The 16,243-nt window shown below is 41.6% G+C and overlaps 1 protein-coding gene across 2 annotated transcripts in view; it reads left to right on the top strand.

Moving 5' to 3' along the window:
* Positions 1 to 16,243, top strand: part of SRGAP1 (SLIT-ROBO Rho GTPase activating protein 1) — a 150,424-nt gene that overhangs the window by 129,636 nt on the left and 4,545 nt on the right. For both annotated transcript variants that reach the window (XM_037388666.1, XM_037388665.1), the window contains exons 16-21: positions 2,238 to 2,343; positions 5,810 to 6,034; positions 7,129 to 7,208; positions 14,525 to 14,705; positions 15,283 to 15,417; positions 15,544 to 15,889. In XM_037388666.1, coding sequence (XP_037244563.1) covers positions 2,238 to 2,343; positions 5,810 to 6,034; positions 7,129 to 7,208; positions 14,525 to 14,705; positions 15,283 to 15,417; positions 15,544 to 15,889 — 1,073 coding nt within the window. The remainder of the gene's footprint in view (positions 1 to 2,237; positions 2,344 to 5,809; positions 6,035 to 7,128; positions 7,209 to 14,524; positions 14,706 to 15,282; positions 15,418 to 15,543; positions 15,890 to 16,243) is intronic.

The following is a 16,243-nucleotide window of genomic DNA, read 5'->3' as shown; positions in this document are numbered from 1 at the left end:
CTCAAACCCACATAGACCAGGGGTCCTCAAACTACGGCCCACAGGCCAGATACGACCCCCCAGGGTCCTCAGTCCAGCCCCTGGTATTTACAGACCCCCCCGCCGGGGGTTGGGGGGGGAACCAAGCAGCCGCAGATGACTGCCTGCCACTGCATCCACGCGCCGGCCCCCTGGTTAAAAAGTTTGAGGACCCCTGGACTAGAGTTACAGCTCTGTGTACAGAGAGTCACAGACAGGCTGGTCAGGGGGAAGGTCGGCTGAGCTGGAGACCCACAAGGTGCCCTAGCTGTAACAGCAGCTGCTTTCGTATAGAAGAACGGGGACTGCAGGTGCAGGCAGGGTTCTTGCCTGGGTGTGGTTTAGTTTAGGCAGGAGGAGAAAGGCCTGGCACTAAAGCTAGTGGCTGGGGGCTTTGCAGAACAGCAGCGTGGCACTACAGTGCAGATGTGAGGGTACATAGCATTGATACCTGCAAGATGTGGTATGCACCAAAAAAGGAGAGGAGAATCGTTGCTCTGTGCAACAACCTTGCTGTGCAGGCAGCTCCCAGGCTTCGCATCTCCCTGCCATGGACTCCTTAACCAGTGACCAGAAATTACTATTTTTGATTCATGCATGAATTTCAGCTTAAGAAAATGTAGTGGCCTGAACTGATTTTCAGGTAGAGTTTGTGTTCAGTGTGACTCACTAGGTTATAAATCATACAACTTGTTAGCAGTCCTTTTTCCTGCCAGCTCTGTGGCATCTCATCAGGGACACACCATTCCAGCCTTCAGCTGCTCTGTTAGGGAATAGACTTTTATCTCCTGTGGGAGTTCCGCTTTGCTGCTCCTGCAGTAGATACCACAATCCAAATGGACTTTCTTCTTGCAAGCAGTGGTGGGCTGTTCTCCTGCAGAAACTCTCAAGGAGCTGAGTTTCATCCCATCCCTCTGTTTCCCAGCGCACTAGTGGTGTTGAGACAGTGGAATCTCCTGTAAGTGCAGATGTAGGAACAGGTTTCCCGCACCCACAGTTTACTACGGTGGCATTTCCTAATGTACTATAACACTTCTGTGTGGTAAACAGAAGCATCGCTGCCAATGTGCTGTGCTTATGCTTAGTACTGGGTACCAAAATACTAATTACTAGACACCAGTTGTTCTAAGAAACATAAGTCAACACACATTTTGCATCTACAAATAAACACTGATTGGTAGAAACAGCCATAGCAAAGAGCACAAATAAACACCAAAAACTCTGTTTACAGTTAGCACATTTTTATGTAATTATTCTAAATGCGTACTCTTAAATACCACATTTTGGGGTACAAATGGCTTTTCAGCTATTGGAATCAGCTTCTGTTTCTCATCTCCAGTTTTTTTAATAGCCATCTCAGTGCCACTCGACAGTATTTCTTATGCAGTCTGCTAAGATTTCCCCTAGATGTGGTTAATTGCAGCATTCTTTCCTGGCTGACATAAAAAGCATTACTGAAATTTTAGGTTGTTTCTGACAGTGTCATTTACACAGAAAACACACTGAGTAAAAAATTGAGATATTACTTATTTTGAAAAACAATTTATGCTTTTATCCCATCACTGTCCCACTTGCAGCCACATCGTTCTGACCAACGTAGAGGATAATGTATCCTTGTTATAAGACATTAGAAACTGATGCTTTTATTAAGCTGACCTTGTTTTGCCTGCTTCAGAAGAATTTTTGTGGACTGCTATGAAGTCATTTGGGAAAATACATCTGGTCTTTGTGTTTGTTGCTTACACACCGTAAGACATAAGGCCTTTCTCCTGCTTAGCCATTAAGAGAGTTATAGCTGAAAATTTGATTAAGAAAACTCATTAGAGAAGCTTGGTGATTGGAATATTATATCTGATATGAGCGTTCAAATAAAGAGAAGGAATCTGTATTTGAAACTGGTGGCAAACATCTCTCCTTGGTTCCCTCAGGTTATTTATGTACTGATACTGTGGTTTTGTGAGCTGTCTAGCTTAAGCAGTGGCCAGAATTTGACTTAGGCAGATTTGTGACTTCTGATATTTAAAGATGTTCCTTTTAAAACTGTGGTTTTAATGAGAGAGAGAAGGACTTAGATCTTGTTTTTCTAATAGGCCAAAATGAGAAGATACTGGCTACGTCCATGTGATGGTAAAGAGTCGAAGTAAATTGAGTAAACCGACTGAATGCTATTTTAGACCATTATATGAAAGGGAACTTAAAATACTTTCTTCTTTTTTCAGGAATAGACAATCTCTATGAGAGGGCTCTTCACATCCGCAAACTCCTCCTCACTTTGCCCAGGTCGGTCCTTATAGTGATGAGATACCTCTTCGCCTTCCTCAACCAGTAAGTGCTTTATAATTCCCGAGGTACTGTGTCTTTATCTGCCTTCCTCTGCTGGAATTGAAGTTCTTGGGGTTTACTCATGCTGTATGTAGAACTTATATTTAAGCTCCATTTAACACAAAAGATGATGTTCTAATAGGCAATGAAAATAGAAGGAAAACACCAGTTTTCATTCAAATTAAAATTCTATTTGTCCAAAACTGAGCAAGGTTGTAATAAGACAGATTAAATTGTTGTCTGAAATGGGGAGGCTACAGCATTGAAGCCAGTAACAAAATAAGCTGGTAAGAAAAATAACAAATACAAACTGTATCTACATTAGACATGGTTTACGTAATTTAAAAGTAGAAAATTTTTTTCCGTATCTCAAGCTGGATTTAATCTCCTAATGGGAAAAATAAACAGTATATTCAAGCAGCACAGGCACTACAAGCTACCTATTTGATGCCAGGAACTGCTAGGGTGAGACTTTGTGTTGCTGCTTCTATTTTCTGGCGATAGGGCTACAGTACAGAGAACATGCATCCCCTGTGTATGCTTCGATATAAAGTAGCTTGGTTCTCACATTGCAAAACAGAGGCAGCTGCTGGAAGGAGGGTTGTGTGAGAAAGGGAAAGTGGTGTTCAAGTCTTCATCATCCCAGAAAAACTTCTTCATTCTCAAAAAGAAAATAAAAGACAGGTTGAGCAATTACACTGTGTTTCTCCCTCCAGTCCTTCACAGCCCTCTCTGGTTTTGCTGACCCCCGGTATTTTCACTGAAAATTTTGCTTCTTGTGCACTTTGCCCTGATTCTAGCTTTTCTTTTTCTGCTGTCATATTGTCTGTTTCCTTTATATCTGATTTTGTATTGCCTTCTTCCTCTTTTTTCCCTAAATTTGCCCTCTGCTGATTCATTCTGTCTTTATGACCTTCCTCATTTCATTCATCCTGTCTGTTCCTATAGAAACAGGGTCTTTCAGCCCGGTTATGTGTGCATGCCTGTATTCACAGCTGTTCCCATTTCCTTTCTTCTAGTAATTTGTGAACCACTTTCAAGCAATATTTAAGAGAGGGGCAGAGATCTACAGTTTTATGAAAATAACCATTCATTTGAAACATTAATTCATCCCCCAAAAGTGACGCTGTGTAAATGTCTCAAAGGCTTATATCACAGCTTCTCCTCTACTTAGATATACAGATTGACCAGAGCTGTATGAGGTTGTGCTTGTTACATGGTCTTGTTAGCTACATCTGTGCTCTCCACAGGAATGCAATGCAGAAAGCAGCCTAAATCCCTTACTGCCTCCAAATTGCTCTTGGTGCATCCACAGGAAAAACATTCCTCTGACTTTCTGCAAATCCAATTCTGCTTTTTGCATATGCAGTTATGCCTGCTTGGCCACATGAAGTCATCGGACCTCATGGCAAACCTCATTTGGTCTAGCCTTCTGCTTAAAGTTTCTAACATTAGAACAAGTTGCTCAAGGCTCTGTCCAGTCAAGAACCTCAAAGGGCAGAGAATCCACAGCCTCTCTGAGCAGTCAGTCCCAGTGCCTGGTCACTCGTATAGTGAATATATATATATATATAGTGTGCACTTCCAATTGGAATATCTCTTGTTGTGACTTGAATCTATTGCCTCTCATCCCTTTGCTGTGCACCTATGTCTGACTCTCTCTTGTTTTTAATTTTGATAGTAGAAGATTGCAGCTAGATTCCTCAGTAGCCTTCTCTTCTTAGAGGCTGAACAAACCTAGTTGTCTCCACTTCACTTTATAATCCACATGCTCCAGCTCCCTAGCTGTGTCAGTAGTCCTCTGCTGGATTTGTACCAGTTTGTCAGTCTCTCAAAACAAGACACAGTACCTCACGTCCAGCTTCGTGAGCACCGAGTGGAAGAGCGATAATCAATTCCCTTGGCCTGCTGGCTTTGCTCTTCCTAATAAGCCACGTATGCAACCAGCCTTCTTTGTGGGCGTATGGAATTGCTGCATCACATCCAACCCCTTGTCCAAGAAGTGCTTTTCCCAGTGCTTTCCTTTGGGAGCTGCTATCCAACAGTCAGCTCCAGACTGTAATAATACATCTGATTATTCCATCCCATGGGCAGGACTTTGCATTCATCCTTATTGAACTTGATGAATTCCCTGTTCATTCATTCCTCCATCTTGTCAGGGTCCTTCAAAATGGTAACCCTGACGTTCAGCATATCTACTGCCCCTCCACAGTGTGGCATCATTTGTACGTCAGCTGAGCGTGCACTCCACCCCATTGTCTAGGTCATTCACAGGAAGATGTTGAATGGTATTGGCCCCAGTATTGAGCCCTGAGGAGCACCACGTCTCCAGCCACCAGCAGAACTTAACATGTTTCACAATGATAGATACAATCTTTTTTACGCATTCTTGCACACATAGAAAGGCAAAATCACCTTATAAAACAGTACAACAAGATGTCTCCAATTAACACACAGGACATAATAAATCACGGCATAAAAAAGAGGAGAGCATGATGAATTTTAGTTATGAGAGGAGCTAGTTATGAGGGAAGTCATTTAGAAGGTTTGCCTCTTCAGTTTGTATTATTTGTACATGGAAAGCACTCTCTAAAATGCCCTTTCTAAAGGGAATATGATGCTGTATTTACATACAACCAGACATAATAATTCATATGCCTTACAGAGTGCAGAGCAACACTGAGGCAAAGGACATCCCAGTGCTTCAGGTTCTGTTTGACTGGCCCTGAACAGAACCACTCAAAAGCCAGCATTTCCACTAGAAATGTCAGTGCTTCTAAACAAAGAAATAAATAGCAACTTTTCATTCAAAATCAAAATTGAAAACTAGTAATATTTCATTTTCTGGCGGAAAGGAGAGCTTGCAAAAGTTGTTTAATAAGAACAATCAAAGCCTTTCATTTGGACACTTCCAAAATGAAACTTGTGGGAGTTTGTGGGCAGAAGGCAACATGCTCAGGGATTTTGGGTTGTATGGTAAAAGCAAACCAGAAGTTGCAAGAGCCTCTGCCAGATCCAGGAACTTAGTTGCCTCCAGAAGACAATCCGGTCTGCCTAAGTTATATAGCCAGTTGATGGGAGAGATGCATTGAAGTCTGATGAGAAATGATAGGCATGTATACCCACTTTGCATCCTGTCTTCTTGGGCCTCCAGGGATAAGCACTGATGAGAGAGAAGCAGCAGCAGGTCATGCATTTTACATTAGCCCATTAGATCATAGTACACTAAACACAATAATGTGGGAACACATACATATGCTTACATATATGTGCTCTAAACTCACTTTATAATGTATATAGCCTATTGAAAAAACCCTCTTTTTTTGTTTTGTTACTTTATGTGGGATTAAGTTTCAAGGAAAACAGGAGATCTCTTAAGCTGTGATGTAAAATAAAGTTTCTCCAGTTTTCAGAATAAGGTTAGTCACAGTGGAAAAGTCAATTTTTCTTTATTTTTATGTTATAACAGCCTTTCACAGTACAGTGATGAAAACATGATGGATCCGTACAACCTGGCCATTTGTTTTGGGCCAACCCTGATGCCTGTTCCAGACATACAAGACCAGGTATCTTGTCAGGCACACGTGAATGAGATAATCAAAACCATCATCATCCATCATGAGGCTATTTTTCCAGATGCTAAAGAACTTGATGGCCCAGTGTATGAAAAATGCATGGCTGGAGATGACTACTGGTAAGTCAGAGTATTACCCTTCTATCTTATCCTTAAGAAAATCATTAGGCTGCTTGTCTGGGTAACTCCTGTAATACAAAATTACTTTCGCATGCAATAGATTTATGAAGATAAATGTGAAGAGCATTTAGGTTTGCATAGTAAAGTGTTAGCTATAAAAAACCATGAAGCAGCCAGATGCAGCCAGAATTCCAGGTGTACCGTGCAGAGCACACAGCCAAGTAGGAAATTGGCTTTCTGGCTGTGAACCACCTTAACAAATTTCAGCTTATGATGCCTTCCCCCTGCTCCTTTCCTCTCTGTCATGGTTTAACCTAGCAGGGTAGCTAAACACCACACACCTGCTCTCTTACTTCCACCCCACCAGTGGGATGCAGGAGAGAACTGGCAAAAAAAAGTAAAATTCATGGGTTGAGGTAAAGGCAGTTTAATAGGACAGAAACAGATGGAAAATAATAATAATAACAACAAAACAACAACATATAAAAGAAGTGATGCACAATACCAAGTGAGCAAGTCATGCTCACCACCCGCCAAACGATGCCCCACCAGTTCCGGAGCAGCAGCCCCAGGCCAGCTTTCCCCCTAGTTTGTATACTGAACATGACATCATATGGTGTGGAATATTCCTTTGGCCAGTTTGAGTCAGCTGTCCTGGCTTTGTCTCTTCCAAGCTTCTTGTGCTGATGAGAAGCTGAAAAGTCCTTGACTTAATGTAAACATAGCTTAGCAACAACCGAAACATCAGTGAGTTACCAAGATTATTCTCATCCTAAATCCAAAACACAGCACTGTACCAGCTACTAGGAAGAAAATTAACTCTATCCCAGCCAAAACCAGGACATTCTCTTAGCAACATACACTTTTATAAATTCAAGGATTCAAAGGTTCTGGGAACTTCTTAACTGACAATGTTGTTTGAAGGAGAGGTGTGTAGGCTTCTTCAGTAATTGTACATTCATAGAATGTCATGAGAATTATGTTGCACATAACGTTATAACATTATAAGAATAATTGTAAATAATCTCATAGGGGTGGCGTATTTTTGATACGTGTGGTTTCTCTCTCTGCCTCAACCTTCTGTTTCCCTTCAGTGACAGCCCATACAGTGAACATGGTACATTAGAGGAAGTGGACCAGGATGCTAGTACAGAGCCCCATACCAGTGAAGACGGTATGTCTGTTACATTGCTGTGCCTTCGATGGGAGTAAGTTTTACAGGTGCTCCATGCGGGAAACCTTCTTCCTTTCCTAATTTTGTCCTATTTGAAAGAAGGAGATTTCAGTCCTGGTGTTCTGTGGCAAAGCCAGCATCTTTAATCTCTGTTTGTGTGCTTTTTCACACTGATTCATCTGTGTTTGACCAGCTGTTTCCTTGTTCTCTCCTGATTTGCCCAGACACAGGAAGGGCAAGAGAGAAACTATTTCGGTCAGCACATGTTATTTTCTGATATAATGTTAACATTTTTAGTGACTGTATTTCGTCCACAAAAACTAAACTTATCAAAAGTGTCTTTAAATACTTCAACTAAGGTATATATGCCATTCAGTGGGCTCTATTTTTATGTGAATTTAAAAGCTGTTCCATCAAAGGGATTTAAAATGACTGAAAAACATGTGTGTATCCCCCACAATGAAACTTTGAACAATAGTCATTTGCTGTACCTATTAATCACATTAACTGTGACAGTTCTTGGTATGATAGATGTGAATGAAAAATTTGATGCATCTCTATCATACCAATTCTTTTTAACCAAGTTTCCTGAAGGTGTATTTGACTGACATATTTCAGTTGGACCATCCTTCAGATGTCCCTCCCAGTAACTTCTGCCCAGTTTCAAGAAAATGCAACAGATGGGAAGAGGTGTCAAAATTGTTAAATAACTACAATTTTCCTGACAATCAGTAGCCAGTTAGAAGTGAAGGATTCAGAATAATGCTTTCTTTAGAGAATAGCTGCAGTGTGAGCTCACTGCATATCTGGCCAGCAGGCAACGCAGACAGAGCAACCAGCACGTGTGCACTTAGCACCAGCAGAAACAAAAGTTGCCTCTTGTCCCTCTCAGAGAATGCATGGAAAGAGGAAGAGGAAGAGACAGAGAGGGGGAAAGGGGAGGAAGTGAGCTACAGCAGAGAGGGAATTCTTAAATTTTTTTTAGAAGGATGTCATAAGGGATACTGGTTAGGAGCTGGGACAGTTGCCATAAGGAAGGGGAACAGGAAGGTGTATCTATAGGAAAACTGGCTGCACTGGTCCCATTGCACACAGAACAATGTAAACAATAGTTCCACTCTAGCTGTACCCGTCTTTTGTCACGTAGACAAGCTGTCAGTGACAGATTGCCTGTCTCTTCCCCTTTGCTGCAGTGAGGAGGGGCAGGCAGAGTCTATTAGTGCAGCTGTTTGGAGAGGAGGGACAGTTGGGTGGGCAGACACCGCAGAAGGGAGAAAAACTGAGAAGTCAGTGTTAATCTTCCGCTTGGGGTGTATACCCATGCCTGCACCCACAGTAGGGAATACTGACAGTTTTATGAGGCAGCTTTTGCATAGGTTCCTCTTGACCAGCTCTGTAGAGCTAAACCCACCGTCTTTTTCCAACACAGTGGCACTAAGTGATATGAACAAACTCATAATTGCACTTTTTCAAGACAGTATAGCTATACTTTTATAAGAGCTCCTTCTTCCATTAGAGGTATGAAGCAAGAGTGGAAGCTGAAGAAGTCTGTCCGTCTGTCATTTAGAACCCAAGTGAAGTAGTGAAAAGCAGGCAACACACCAGTTCCATATACTGCGACCAACTTTGGGGTCTCGTGACCAAATTGAGGCCCAAGCAGGCATGAAAAAGTGGTACAGCTTTTCAGCAGTAATCGAAAGCGGTTACTTCAAAACCACACCTAGGAAAGAATGAAACATCAGCAGGATCCAGGGGAGCAGGACCATGTCATCATGTAATGCATCACCCGTGCCTCGATAATCATGGGCTCTACCCCACCACTGCGTTGTTATAACAACAGTTTTACATTCCTGTTGTGGTGCTACCTGTGTTATGACTGTGCCACTGGTGAAGACAAACCCTGAAGAGAATAGCTGTCGAAAGGACAAAGTTCTGTTAAAAGATTTCACTGCTCGAGAAATGTTGTTTTGTTCACCAGATTGGCCAGCAATTTAGTTCTAGTTGCCCCATCACACCTTTTTAATTAATTCAGTGCTGAAAGGAAGTGGACATTTGTGTTTACAGCAAAATAATTGTTAGCACAAAAATATTTGTAATCTAGGGAAATACTGCTGCAAAGATAAAGATTAACAAGCCTGGATCACATACAAAACAGTGTCAGTCTTCAGTTCCTGCCAGCTCTAACCCATTTTTTTCCATGGATGCAGCTTTCTGTTATATAGCACATTTTTCTAACATAGGTTACAGGCTTTAAATTAAATGCATTCATCATCTCTGCACATATATTCATATGTTTGTCCTTTGGACAATTATTTTAAAAAAAATGTTCTTCACTAGGTATGAGAATAGGTGAGAACTTTTCAGTTTGCATATTGAGCTTCAGGAGAGTCACTGATTGACCTGTGGTGGACAAAAAAAAAGCTTCTGTTAAAGGGTCTGGAGTATTTTGGGGGTTTAATGTGAATGATTCATTGATCATAAGCTGGATGCATCACTGCCAGCTGTATGTGGAGAGAGAAAAAGAGAGGCATAGCATTGCTGCTGTATTGATCAGACACATGATACTTACATATTTCCTTCTGTTATGAGATGGAAGGAACGGGTTCTATAAATGGAGGGGTGGTTATGTTGAAAATCTGATTAATTTTATGCTGAAATGTTGTATATGCAAGACGAAGCAGCTAATCCCATAGGAATTACAGTTATTGAAACATAATTGAGAGGCTATGACCAAAAGTGAAGGGATTTATTTTTCTACTTTATTCTTGTTATAAGAGTCACTTGCTGTATAAAGTTAAACTACAAATGACTCTCTCTGTGCCTACTAGAATAAAGCCATCTGTAGGGACTGGCTCAGTAGTGCTAGGAATGTTTAGTTACAATTTAGAAAACACAAGAATTATTAAAATTAAATTATGTCTGCAGAGTTAAAATCTGGTAGCTTGGGGAAAAGAAGATGGGAACTTATGATTGAGCATGTAAATACTTAATAACTGTTAATTTTAAGCATATAAATTGCCCTTTTTTTCTAAGGTTACTGGTGTTCTATATTTCTGTTGATCACTGGAAAGGGAAGAGTGAAAGAGAAGGAGTTGTATTTTACTGCAGTGTTTTCAGTCTTTCTTAAATGTGCAGAAAGTATCCCTATTAAGGAAAACACATAAGTTTCTTTTTTTCTCCAAAATGTGGAAATGAGATTTAATTTGTGAAGTTCAGAACATCTGGGCTCAGGCTGAGGCACAAAAAAAATCTATCTGTAATTTGGCTGCAGAAGAGTCTTTACCTGCAAGTGTTTCTGCAGTAAAGATTCAAAGGATGTTGGTCGTGTTTCGCTGAAGCAGTTTTTAGCATATTTCCTTTACCTTCAGTTTGCTGGAGGTTTTTTATTCTTGTTGAAGGCATATGGAAAAGGGTGAGTAGGTTTGTTTTCAAAGGAAGTAAGAGAGAATTTCCTGAGGAAGTTGAACAGATGGATTTCTCCTGGGAAAACACATATAATTAGTGTCATACTGTTCATAGACATCTCATGCACATAGGGTAAAAACTGAGATCGTAGTTCTGCTGGGAACAAAAATTGCAGGGACATGTAAGACTGTTAAGTTACTGTTGTGTCCCCAACACTTAGTAATTTTCCTGCTTTTCAGTAGTGCATGCTGTGATCAATGTTTTGCCAAATTCTGTTCTGTCAACACCTTGCAACACTTCTCTGCTTTTGCTGTTCCCCAGTCAGAGAGCTGCTGTCCTGAGGGCAGGACTTTGAAACTGCAAAGCCGCTGTTCTCTGATGGGGTGCAAGAAGAGGATGGAGATATCAAAAGATAGCATCTTCCCAGGGAGTTCAAGGACATACTCTTCCTGACAGCCAGGGTACATCTGGGAGAATTGAGGAAGAGCAGAGCAACAGCAAACTCCCTACAAAAGCGCAGGGGATGGTCTCCCCCATTTTCCTTAGCTCCTTGTACCCTGAGGTGCAGAGGGCGGTGCGGTGCCACTTCAGTGCCATCACCTCTGTAGGGAGGCTACTGCTACATCTGGCACTCCAATCCCAAAATCAAAATTAGCACTTACGTTTCTTCTGCCCTTTCTGCTCTTCCAAGCAGTGGAAGATTTTCCCACAGTTCTTCAGTTTGTCCTAATTTTTCACTTCCATAGCATTGCCTGAGTCACTAGAGATGATAGCTGGTGAGATCCTTTATGTCGTCAAATACTTCTTGCTATTGTAGGCGAATGCCCCCAGGAATGGATAGAACAGCGCAATTACATTTCCTCCAAGGTGTCAGTTGTACAGTTAGACATTCAGTACCACACAAAATTTGTGTTACAGATCCCAAATCTAGCTTTCATCACCTTTGCTTTTTTAGAAAAGCTTGTCTGTCATTCAGTAACCTTGATATTAAATGGCTTAACTTTTCAAAATGCATTTATTTCTAGGAGTAATTGTCATGGTACTTTGGTTTTAACTATTAAGGCTTGACCTGTAACAAGGTGAATTACTGTTTAAGTAGTCTCAGTACTGTTTGCTATAGGGAAGTTCACTCCATGTAAAAGCAACACTCGAGCAAAGAAAATGCCCCTTTCAAGACAGTAAAACCTGTCTGAACTGATTTCTGGTTCTATTAAGAAAACTGTGTGAGATCTACTGGGCACGCCTCCCAGTAGAGGTGGGATTTGTTACCGAGGCGATCTAATGAATGTGTCTCAAAAGCCACACTTGTTATGGGCACATTACCAACTCATACAGCTGGTTCCAGTGGGGCAGCTTCCTTCAGACCTCTGAGAAAGTGTGTGAGTCTTGCAGGCGACGGAAGGATACAAAAACCAGATTCCTGTCGTGCACCACACTTAGATTAGTGTAACTCTACTGAGGGAGGTAGAACTATTTCAAGTTTAGTCCATTAATCTGTAAATAAAAAGACCTGTATACAAAAATGTGGGATACAATATGGTCTGTTTAAATTAGCAGAGAAATGGGAAATCCCATAGTTAATCAGCATAGGCATCTATCAATCAGTCCAGTACCCATGACTGTTACCAGTTACCTTCAGAGAATGTCAAAGGAAAATAGGTACAGGAAATTTGGGATTTTCTTTCTTGATGTAAAGTTTTTATAGTTTGGTTGGGGTTTTTTACATTTTAAAGTATTACTGGCTAGTGAGTGTCTGGCTCTCTGAAACCTGGGAGCTTTTGCTTCTGAATTCTTGACCCGTTCTTCCATAGCCCATAACTTACCTGCAGTCTCAGAACAGTGTGTTCATACAGATGTCTGCTCCTTCTGAATCCTACCTGATTCCAGTAATACCTTCTTATAAAGAATTCCACAAACAACATGCATTAGGTGCATTAAGAACAGCATTCTTTTGTCAGTGTTACATTATTGCTATTCAATTGAATATTGTCATCTTCAACACGATGGAAGATAAACAGGCATGTTCAGTTTTATTTCTTTTCATTTGTCAATAGTGTCTTTCCATGCCTATAGTCGCTTTGTCACATCTGTACTCTCTGTTAGGGATATACTGTAAACAGAGTATCTAGAAATGAAAACAAGATTGTATATTAGAATATACACACCAGCATTAAAGGTTTCATTTTCCAGAACGTTTCTTTCTATGTCATCTTTACCTTTTCTTCGCTTAAAAACATAAAACCAAGAAATATATCACCACCCACCCACCAGGGAATGCCTGTAGCGAGCCATCCAGTAAGGATGCATTTTCAGGAATTATTACTATCATTGCTGGGTTCTTATTTGCGTTTATATAATCAAAGTAATTTCTGCCAGTGTACATCACTTTTGCATTTGTAACAGTGGATTCCTCATACCACTTTATGCCATTTCTGGAAAGTTTCCAAGTTTATGACTCCTGAACACCCTGGAGTTTTTCACTGACAGAAGCTCTTAGCATGACTGCAGAAGCAGCAAACCACAAGGGAGCCTTCTGCAGGCTGGGCAAGTTATTAAAAAAATGAGCTGCAAAGTATAAGCTCGGTAAAGGTGCTATCATTAACGTTTTCATGCTGCAGGATGAAGTTAATTTTAAAAAGACATTCCTCTGCAAAATGTTGTCATAAAGGGACAGTGGCTTTCATTACCAGCCTGGTTCTTTAGGGAATTACAACCTCAGCGATTTTAATTTGTACCAGACAGAGAGTTGCTATATTAGTCATTAGCCCAGATGTTAATTTCCATCTAAATATTGCTCCAATTATGTAAAGAAGTTCGTCATTTTGGAGACTCTGGGTTACTGGAATCAACAAAGCGTGTGATTTTTAAACCCGTATTTTGCAGGTTGTTCATTATGTTTTGAGACCGTGATGATAAATTTTGATCTGTTTGAGTGCAGGTGCTTTGGGTTTTGTGCAGAAGAAACTACAGGTTGCTAAATTCGCAGCTGTTTTATTGATGTCTGGGCACAGCTCTGAAGATACCTGCAGGCAGACGTTCAGCAGGGACCCTTCACTGACATCAGTAGGTTTCTGACCCAAGCATAGGTTACAGGATGGAGTCCATTACCAATGTAAGGCTGAATTTACCAGCATACTGACAGGACTGCTGTAACCAATGTTTGACTTCAGAAAATACCAGCAGAACCAGAGGAACTCAGGATGTTGGAGCAGGCAGAGCTGCCTTAGGCAACTTCAGGCCACACAGGGACTGCCCCCATGGAGTCATCGTCCTGAGGCAGTCTGGAGCCATGTGCCTCGCTCGGAAAGAGTGTTAAGGAAGAGATTAAAGCACTAGGCTTCAGTGTTGTGTAAAACACTAGGTTTTCACTAGGTCTGCACACTCATCACATAAAAGACAGAAATCTCTTAGCCCAATTAGGCAGAATATCCCTGCACAGGGAAATCCTGTCTTCCTTCCTTTGCCACTGCAGATGTTACAGGCACTCCTGTTTACTTTTCCTTTATCACACTGGTTCCTCAAGCCTCTGATGATTCATCTGAGTTTGTTCATCTTATTTTCAGAGGTCTTCATTGTCTGACCTCCATCCCGCTCCCCAGCCATGAAGGAGCCCTTGCAGCAGGAGGCAGAGGCCCTTTCCCAGCTGCAGCTATTGCAACTTTTGAGTATGCTGTTATTTGCAGCTTGCAAAGCAACCCAGATGTTTCACACATGGGGCACAGATTGATTATGTTTCTTTGTAAGAGACGTAACTACTGCCTGAAGTCTGCCTTAGCTGAGCTGATGTCAGTCAGCTCTGCTCAATAAGAATGAGCACTGAGAAAATGCAATAAATGGGTTTTATGAAAGCAAAATGAGCAGATAAGCCAGTGTGGAATCTGATTATCTGTTCTTCTTCCCTCCCTACCCAGAGTGCGAGCCCATAGAAGCTATAGCCAAGTTTGACTACATTGGAAGATCTGCACGAGAACTGTCTTTCAAGAAAGGAGCTTCCCTTCTGCTCTATCACCGAGCATCTGAAGACTGGTGGGAAGGAAGGCACAACGGAATTGATGGCCTTGTCCCTCACCAGTACATAGTGGTGCAGGATATGTAAGCAGTGTCTGGTGTGACTAAGTTCTTGGTGGGGTGTAAAAACATGCTGAAGCAGTTAACAAAGTGACTTCCAAATGGGACAGTGGTTTGAAGGCTCAGATAGATTAAACATTTGCCTTCCGTGCAGGATGCCTCTGTCTTTATTGCCCTGAATTGACAGCTCTTAATCAAAAGCTACCGTGAGGTTAAGCTGATTTGTTTATGGATATGTTCCCAGAACATTAAGAGACAGATGCTGCTGCACCTTTTTTAATTTGACTATCTCTTTGTAGCAGTTGCTGACATTTAATTTCAGAATAACAAGGGCTGGAGAAATGCAGCCCTGAACTCTTGTTTTATAGTATTAAGAATGTGCTTTGCCAAGTATGACAAAGTTGTTCTTTACAGAAAGGTTACACTCAAAATGTAAAAAGCTCAATAAACAGAAGGATTATGAGCAATATTTGGAGACATGGAGAGGCTTCAGCGCGTTGTAACATGCCAGCTTTTCTTAAGGGGGTTAAAATCTGGGAGTGCCAAGGTGCTTTCTGTCACACTTAACTCACTGACTTCTCACCATGTGTGTTCTGTTTAGGGATGATACTTTCTCAGATACACTGAGCCAAAAAGCAGACAGTGAGGCCAGCAGCGGACCCATAACTGAGGACAAGTCATCATCAAAGGACATGAACTCTCCTACTGACCGTCACTCTGATGTGTATTCAGGAAGGTAAGCTTGAGCATAACATGTTTTCAGTAGTACTGCTCACAGCTCAGGTAGCATAGCAATTACTTCTCCACATGCTTTCGGTGGGTCACTGCAACTTGTCCTGTAACCGCTTCTTCATTGGCGCAGGCAAAGAAAGAGATCAGAACCTCCACCTCCTCTAAGACGCCCTGGCAGGAGCAGTGATGGTCACTGCCCAGTACACGCACCTCACCCTCTCTCCAACTCATCCGTGGAGCTAGGTTCCCCCAACCTGGCAACTCACTGCAGTCCCAGAGCCCTCCTTCAAAACCGCAACCTCAATGCTGACAGCCCTGAAAGACGGCGTAGACCTGGGCATGGCAGTCTCACTAACATCAGTAGGCACGATTCTCTAAAGAAGATTGATAGCCCTCCAATTAGAAGATCTACATCATCTGGTCAGTACACCGGTTTCAATGACCATAAACCACTGGACCCAGAGTCAATAGCTCAGGTTTGTGTCTCTTTTATTTTACGTCACTCTGTGATTTTCTGAGAAGAAAGCCTCGGTGAATAGCATAGCACAGAGCACAGACGCTGGTAGGAGTGCGTGTGCAGGAGAATATCCTACTTAGCTTTCCAAACAGAGTGTGTGTGGAAGAAGATGAATTAAGGGGTCTCGGATAGAAGAAGCACAAGGGGAAATAGACATTGCAGAAGCAATAAAAAGAAATTATTTTCCGTTATACTGTAACGAAATTGCCTCAGCCACACGGAACACCAGGATGGTATATGATTACAACAGCTACGTAAATCACTGCTCGGATGAAGGTTGGCCTATTCTAACTTGCATGTAATTAGTGTTCAA

This window comes from Falco rusticolus, chromosome 5 (genome assembly GCF_015220075.1).
Source record: "Falco rusticolus isolate bFalRus1 chromosome 5, bFalRus1.pri, whole genome shotgun sequence".
NCBI classification, from domain to species: Eukaryota; Metazoa; Chordata; class Aves; order Falconiformes; family Falconidae; genus Falco; species Falco rusticolus.
This window is presented reverse-complemented; position numbering and strand designations above follow the sequence as displayed.